The following is a 7,371-nucleotide window of genomic DNA, read 5'->3' as shown; positions in this document are numbered from 1 at the left end:
TGTTGCGTCTCACTCCCGGATTTCTCTGTACCTGAGTGTCTTTCTCTTCCCCAGTCTTTCTGCAAGTTTGGCTGGGAAAGTCTCTCGCCTCTTTCTCTGACTCTCAGCTCCCTCCTGAGCAGCTCCCGTTGGTGCTGCTGCGGCTCAGCAAGGCTGGAGCCTGCCCCTGCCGCTCCGGAGGCACCTTTCCTCTTCAGCCTCCCCTTGTTGTGTCTTCAAGTCTCTTTTTATAGGCCTTCAGTTATGTACCTTATCACTTCTCAGTTTTCCTTTGCTTTTGTTTTCTCTGTATATTTATTTTCCTTACCCCACCCCCTTCTTTCACAGGAAAGTTTCATTTCTCTGCCAGAACTTCAGCAGCTTCCAAAGTAGTTCTTCAATTGATTCTCCATCCCCTTGTAGCAGCACTGCAGTTTCTTTTATCCGAGTGATGACAGGCTTTCCGGTGTGAGCCTTCTTCCCATCTCAGTTTATGGTTGTCACTATTTTGTCAGTCCTAGCAGTGCTCACTGAGTCCAGGAGACATTGCCTAGGTATTGGTTTGTAGCAAATATAGGAGATCATGGCCTCTGTTTTAATCGTGGATGAAGGTAGTGATTTTTTAAAAATTTGCTTAACCATGGTGGGAGACAGAGGGTTCCATGCCCTCAGGGAAAGCTAGCCATCATCTGTGATTTGGTACACAGAGCAGTGGGGCCAGTTTGCAACAGGTGCCAAGGCCTGCTGTCCATATAAGTTTCATATATAGTCTGAGGTACAGGTCTAACTTCATTCTTTTGTATGAGTACATCCAGTTTTCCCAGCACCATTTGTTGAAAAGTCTCTTTCGCCTTTAAGTGGTCTTGGGACTTCTGTCAAAAATATGTTGACTGTAGATGTATCGGTTTACTTCTGGACTCTTAATCTATTTCACTGATATATGTCTATCCTTATGCCAGTATCACACTGTCTTGATGAGTGCTGCTTTGTCAAATGTTTTGAAATTGTGAAGTGTGAATCCTTCAACTTTTTTTTTTTCTTTTTTTTTTGGCTGTGCCGTGCAGCTTGTGGGATCTTATTTCCCTGACCAGGGATTGAACCCAGGCCATGGCAGTGAAAGTGCCAAGTCCTAACCACTGGACCGCCAGGGAATTCCCTCAGCTTATTTTTATTCTTCAAGTTTCTTTTGCCTTGTACTGGAACTCTTGAATTTTCAGTGAATTTTATTATCAGCTTGTCAATTTCTGCAAAGGAACCAACTGGGTTTCTGAAAGGGATTGTGTTGAATCTGAATATCAGTTTGGAGAATATCTGTTAGATGTGGGTTTAGATAAAAGAGTGTAAATTAAAGGTTTTGACTGATGTCTGGAATCATTAACAAAACGTGGGAAGATAGGAAATGAAGATAGTAAGAAGATGCGTTTTTGACACTGAGTTTATGCTACTATGGGACACCAGGTGAAATGTTCAGTAGGCAATTAGAGCTTGTGTTAGATGTGGAGGAGAGAACAAGGAACTGTGAGAGCAGCATTAGAGAATGAGATTTCTGAGAGACGGAAAGGAGAACCTCTGAGACCTGAACGCCTACCGTGTCCGTGATGAGAGGGCAGGTGAAGGAAGAGAAGCCAGGGAATGAGGGGCAGAGAGGTGAGGGGGAGGCCAGGCAGGCTGCTGCTGGGGAAGCCATGGGAGAGAAGGTGGTCAGAAGTGTAGCTTCCTTCCGAGAGTGGGAGAGAGAGGGCTGGAAGGAACCGCCAGTTCGGTTTGAACAGGGACCTTCTTGCCTCCAGGAAAAGTTCACAGCTCACAAAGGATAATGCCTTTATGGAACAGGGATGAGGGTCCGTGTGTGTGGAGCCACCTGGGTTCTCCTGAATCCACTTGCTGGGATCCAGACCTCATTGGAGCCAAGAGCAGGGCTGGTCCCACTCAGAGCTTTCTTTCCTCCCTCAGCTCAGCATGCTTCCCTGGTGCCTGCCCTTCCCCAAGTGGGGAACGTAGGAGACCAAGCAGCGGCAACTGTGCTCCGGATGGTCAGGCCCCAGGTGAGCTCCTGAGTTCCAAGTCTGTGGCCCAGGAATAGCTAGAGCTCATCTCCGGGCCTCTGGCCCATTCTGAGTCTGCTCCTGTGGCTTCCCCGCCTAACTGCTTCCCCTGGAGCTGCTTCCGTCCACCGAGTTCATTGACTGTATCTTGCCCTGGACTTCTCCTTTTATTAATGTGTCCTTTCAGCTTCCCACCCTCCCCCCACCCCTTTTGCCACCAGGGCCCCGACCCTGTGCTCTCAGTGCCCCTAATGACTCTGCCCCTCAGACTGGGAATGTCCCTGAGCAGTAGAAACGTGTCATTCCAGGAGGCTGCAGTGTTCGAGTTCCTGTCTGTGGACTATACTCAGCAAAAGTGGAAAGGTCTGGCACTCAGCCAGAGAGCCCTGTACTGGAACATCATGCTGCAAAATTGCTGCAGCCTGGCCTCACTGGGTAATGACTCTGTTCCCCGGTACTTAGAGTCTGTCTTCTTTACACTTTCTTTGGTATATTCATTTTCTTTTTTAACTTTTTATTATGAAAATATAAAAAGACAAAGGGAGAGAATAGTATAATGAACCCCTCTCCATCATCACCCACTTTAATAGTTACTAACATTCTCCTTATTATTAACTGAGCTGGGCCAGTTTATTAGAGTTTGTAGTTGGAAGGAGTAGAGTGCCATTCAGTTATTGTAAGTGATGAGCTAAGTTACTTACAGTAAGACTAAAGGAATGGAAGCCCTGAACAGACTGACCAGCTAGACCAGACTTCGGGAAACGAAGCCTTGTGGGAACCTGGGAACCTCAGCAGTGGAAGTGAAAGGATTTTTACACCAGTGTCGTAAGACAGCTGTGCCCTGCGTATCCATTTGCTCCTCCCACTGATACCCATTCTCTTTATTTACTCTGAATCTTTTTTCCCCTTCCGAGCTCCTTCTTAATTAGACTTTCTGTTTCCTCCTATATTCTGCTTGCTGTGGCTCCTGATGGTTGCCTTCTCTCCATGCATCATTTCAGCTTGAGCTCTTGTAATTTCCTTAGTTTTTCCATCCTTCCGTTTAGAATTTATGTAAAAAGGGACTCCAAGGATGGTTCAGCCATTAAATATCATCTTTGAGCAGTACTTTGGCCCAGGCCACGCAGAGGCTGATGACTAATCTACAGATAAGCTACACTGGGGTCTAGTGCTTGGCCCTGTTCCAATCACCTGTTGTCCATCATGGGATGAGCTGGGTTGCTTGGCACAAAGCATGGTTGCCTCAGCTTCCCCTTCAGAAAGACAGGGGCAGGGCTGCTTCCTGGAAGGGGCTGTTGTCAGGGCAGGTTCTGGGGTTGACCGGTCTAGGGCAGTAGCCTACTCTGGAGAGGGTGAGCTTAGAATCAATGCACCAAATATCTTTAACTTTCCGTATGCTAAGGTGGTTTGATGGCTTGCGGCCTTGGTTAAGATGTGATTGAAAGGAACCAATATTTCTGTGTTTAGGTATGACCGTGATTGCTCTGCCTTCTCCCAACTTTTGTATTCAAAAATTCTAGAATTCAAAAGCAGATACTCAGCTGGTCAGTCTCATTATGACTCCAGATTATCAAGATACAAAACATGTATTTTGATTTACGTTTCAAATTATAAAAATTAATTTTTATAGGAGTGCCTACTGACACCTACCAGTCCAGTGCTCCAGGGACTAGGGGGTACCCAATTTTACAGCTTTGCTTTCCCCTTCAATACTTTTCCCCAGTATTACTCTACCCATGGCTTCTCCAAATCTTGTCACTGTCCTGTTATACCAGAATCACTTCTTTATGTACACTTTTTCCTAATCACATCCTCATAATATAAATTTGCTTTCTACTCTCAGGTTTGCCCACATTGTTTCTCATATTTGTTTTGAGGTATTTGCCACCACTCTCTCTCCCCAACATCTTTGCTGAGAACTGTGGAACCATACAATGTCATGGTTGGAAAGGACCTTAGGGTTCCTCATTTTACTATGGAGACATCACATCTAAGTGACTTCTGGAAGATCACACCATGCTTTACAGTCTGGTCTCTTGCCTTTCAACTGGCCTATTCACCTGGCTGTGCTGGCTCAGCATCCCTCTGTCCTGAGGGCTGTTCTTCCACCCTCCTCCACTGACCAGCTTCCCTTCTTTGTTTTTCTGTCCATGAAGAAAAATTTGAGCCATTTCCCATTTTCTCTCCTGTTATTTATTTATTTTTGCGGTACACGGGCCTCTCACTGTTGTGGCCTCTCCTGTTGCGGAGCACAGGCTCCGGACACGCAGGCTCAGTGGCCATGGCTCACGGGCCCAGCCGCTCCGCAGCATGTGGGATCTTCCCGGACCGGGGCATGAACCTGCATCCCCTGCATCGGCCACCAGGGAAGCCCTCTCCTGTTCTTAATGTGTCTCCTCATTCCTTACGTGTAATGTGAAGTTTTTTCAAGTACATAGACTCCTGATGATTCTTTTTCTTCAGTAGGACAAGAAATGAGTGAAAGTTGTTTTCTTCTTTCTTTTGGCAGCAGGTGAGAACAGGATGGAGAGTTCAGAGTTGCCTCCAAAGCAGGAACTTTCTAAAGTTTTCAAGTCATCTGATAGGACCTCAGTAGTACTCTGTGGAATGATTCCAGGAGAACCAGAAGCTGGAGATGCCTGTGAAGAGGCTTTAGAGAAGCTAGAAGTTCAACCCTCAGGTGAAGAAGGGACCAGACTGGAAAGGGATTTCTTGGAAATAACACAGGAAGATAAAAATAAATCCACAAAAGATGGGTGTGATGAATATAAGGAATTTGGGGGACATCCAGACCTGTCCTCCAGTCCTGCAGAACATCAAGGAGTTCTGAAGGGGCAGAAATTCTATCGATGTGATGAATGTGGCAAAGCTTTTAATTGGAGTTCTCACCTCATTGGGCATCAGAGAATCCACACTGGCGAGAAACCCTATGAGTGCAATGAGTGTGGCAAGACCTTCAGGCAGACCTCTCAGCTTATAGTCCATCTCAGAATCCACACAGGGGAAAAGCCCTATGAATGCAGTGACTGTGGTAAGACCTATCGCCACAGCTCCCATCTCATTCAACACCAGAGACTCCATACTGGGGAGAAACCGTATAAATGTATTGAATGTGGAAAAGCTTTCAATGAGAGTTCCAAACTCTTTGACCATCAGAGAACCCATACTGGGGAGAAACCATATGGATGCAATGAATGTGGAGCAGTCTTTAGTCGGAGTAAAAGCCTTGTCCGCCATCAGGTACTTCACACTGGTGAGAAACCTTACAAATGTAATGAGTGTGGGAAAGCTTTCTGTTCTAACAGAAATCTTATTGACCATCAGAGAATCCACACTGGGGAGAAGCCTTATGAATGTAATGAATGTGGCAAGGCCTTCAGTCGAAGTAAATGTCTTATTCGACATCAGAGCCTCCACACTGGGGAAAAACCATTCAAATGCAGTGAGTGTAGGAAAGCCTTTAATCAGATCTCTCAACTTGCTGACCATGAGCGAATTCATACTGGAGAAAAACCCTTTGAATGTAATGAGTGTGGTAAGGCATTCAGTCTGAGTAAATGTCTCATTCGACATCAGAGACTTCACACGGGTGAAAAGCCCTATAAATGCAATGAGTGTGGAAAATCCTTCAATCAAAACTCATACCTCATTATTCATCAGAGAATTCACACTGGTGAGAAACCTTATGAATGTAATGAATGTGGGAAGGTCTTCAGTCATAATTCTAGCCTTATGGTACATCAGAGAACCCATACTGGGGAGAAACCATATAAATGCAAAGATTGTGAGAAAGCTTTTCGTGACAGCTCACAACTCACTGTGCACCAAAGAGTTCACACTGGAGAGAAACCCTATGAATGTATTGAATGTGGGAAAGCCTTCAGTCAGCGTTCTACTTTCAATCACCACCAGCGAACTCACACTGGAGAAAAGCAGTCAGGTCTGGCTCGGTCTGTTTTTTAAGACGTGATTCTCTAAGACAGCAAGGAACTCTGAGTTAAGGTTTCTATAGAAGAAGTATGCTCACCGTGGTCTCCTCTTGGAACCACTAATCAAAGTGGATCATTCACTAAATGCTCTCTGGTGGTCAGGAAGGTGGGAGAGTGGGAGTAACAGTACCATCCTTCCCCACAAGGGACTACACATTTCATGTGCTTGTAGGTTTCCTTTTTCTTCACTTTTTTTTTGGCCACGCCATGCGGCTTGTGGGGGAGCTTTCCCGACCAGGGATCAAACCCACGCCCTCAGCAGTGAAAGCAAGGAGTCCTAACCAGTGGACCACCAGGGAATTCCCTTCTTTCACTTTTAAAAAAAATTAAAATCTATCTTGTTTCTTAATTATTTGTCCCACAATTATATTCTTAAGGAAAGAGATATTTCCTTATTCTATTCCACCTCCTCCATTTTACCATTTATATAAAGTCATTCTCTAAGACTCTGAGTCATACTTTCTACCTCTTGAATGTGGCCCTTTTAAAACTACTTTAATCTAGACTCTCATCACTTGTGTTCTCTACCTAGAAAAGCTTTTCTTCCTGTTGGCCAATCTGTGTCCCTTGAACCTTTAAGATCTAGGTCATCTCTGAAGGACTTTCTTCTTAAAATGCTCCTTTTTTCCTCCTAACCTGTTGATTGACCTCAGTGTTTTGAATTAACCTGTGCTGTAATTTGCAATTGTTATATAATTGCCTTGTCAATTCTCAACCTAATGCCCCTTTGTGTCCTTTTATACTAACTTCATGTAGGCTTTCAGGTTGGGTATAGTATCTATTTCTTTTAGCATATAGATAATACTTTGCATATTCTAGTTGTTAAATAGCTTTTAAAAACTCGCCTCTCCAACTGAACCATGCTTAAAGTGGGCATGAACTCCCCTTTCACCACCAGACCTAAAATTTCTAAAGATGGGTATCATAGGATATCAAATACAAAGGCCTCATTCATATCTTCTCCTTGTGTCCTTTAGAGTCTTACTACTGTTACCTCAGCCTCAGAGAGTTAATGGATTTGTGTTTGAGTGTGTGCAGGTGTGTGTGTATATGTATGTATCTAGGTATTGGAGGCAGCTGTCATGTTCCAGTGATAATGTACTTTGCCATGAACACGGACTCCGGTTCTGTACTAGCTTTCTCCACCCTGCTGTCTAAGTACAAGAACAGCATCAAAGTTTACTGCAAAGAAGACTCAACTTCCATGGCAATTTCAGTTCCTAGCATTCTTGGATGATTGAAATGAACAGTAATGAAGTTTGTGACAAGATAATAGAGTCACACCATTCTGATTTCCTTACCAACTAGTTCTAGATGCCTGCAACTGTCATGTGATTTTTAGGTGAGAGGTGTACGCT

At 44.6% G+C, this 7,371-nt stretch overlaps 1 protein-coding gene across 2 annotated transcripts; it reads left to right on the top strand.

Moving 5' to 3' along the window:
* The first annotated feature begins 1,143 nt into the window (after positions 1–1,143).
* Positions 1,144–6,956, top strand: LOC113616652 (zinc finger protein with KRAB and SCAN domains 7-like). Of its 2 annotated transcripts, none has more exons than XM_027100061.1 (3): positions 1,144–2,024; positions 2,333–2,459; positions 4,537–6,956. In XM_027100061.1, exons 1-3 carry the CDS (start codon positions 1,815–1,817, stop codon positions 5,985–5,987), a joined length of 1,788 nt encoding a protein of 595 aa, XP_026955862.1. In that variant the 5' UTR covers positions 1,144–1,814; the 3' UTR covers positions 5,988–6,956. The 2 variants fall into 2 exon arrangements, with proteins under 2 accessions (XP_026955862.1, XP_026955861.1); XM_027100060.1 differs by having other exon boundaries at positions 1,145–2,024; positions 4,534–6,956.
* Positions 6,957–7,371: the final 415 nt, after the last annotated feature.

This window comes from Aethalodelphis obliquidens, unplaced genomic scaffold (genome assembly GCF_003676395.1).
Source record: "Aethalodelphis obliquidens isolate GAN/ISIS:26980383/991018 unplaced genomic scaffold, ASM367639v1 scaffold286, whole genome shotgun sequence".
NCBI lineage: Eukaryota > Metazoa > Chordata > Mammalia > Artiodactyla > Delphinidae > Aethalodelphis > Aethalodelphis obliquidens.
This window is presented reverse-complemented; position numbering and strand designations above follow the sequence as displayed.

Bases quoted from the DNA above. Each gene is read 5' to 3' on its own strand.
- LOC113616652 (XM_027100060.1), top strand. From the start codon at position 1,815: ATGAGGGTCCGTGTGTGTGGAGCCACCTGGGTTCTCCTGAATCCACTT. The intron at 2,025-2,332 runs GTGAGCTCCTGA...GTGTCATTCCAG, and splicing joins TCCGGATGGTCAGGCCCCAG to GAGGCTGCAGTGTTCGAGTT. The intron at 2,460-4,533 runs GTAATGACTCTG...TTCTTTTGGCAG, and splicing joins CTGCAGCCTGGCCTCACTGG to CAGGTGAGAACAGGATGGAG.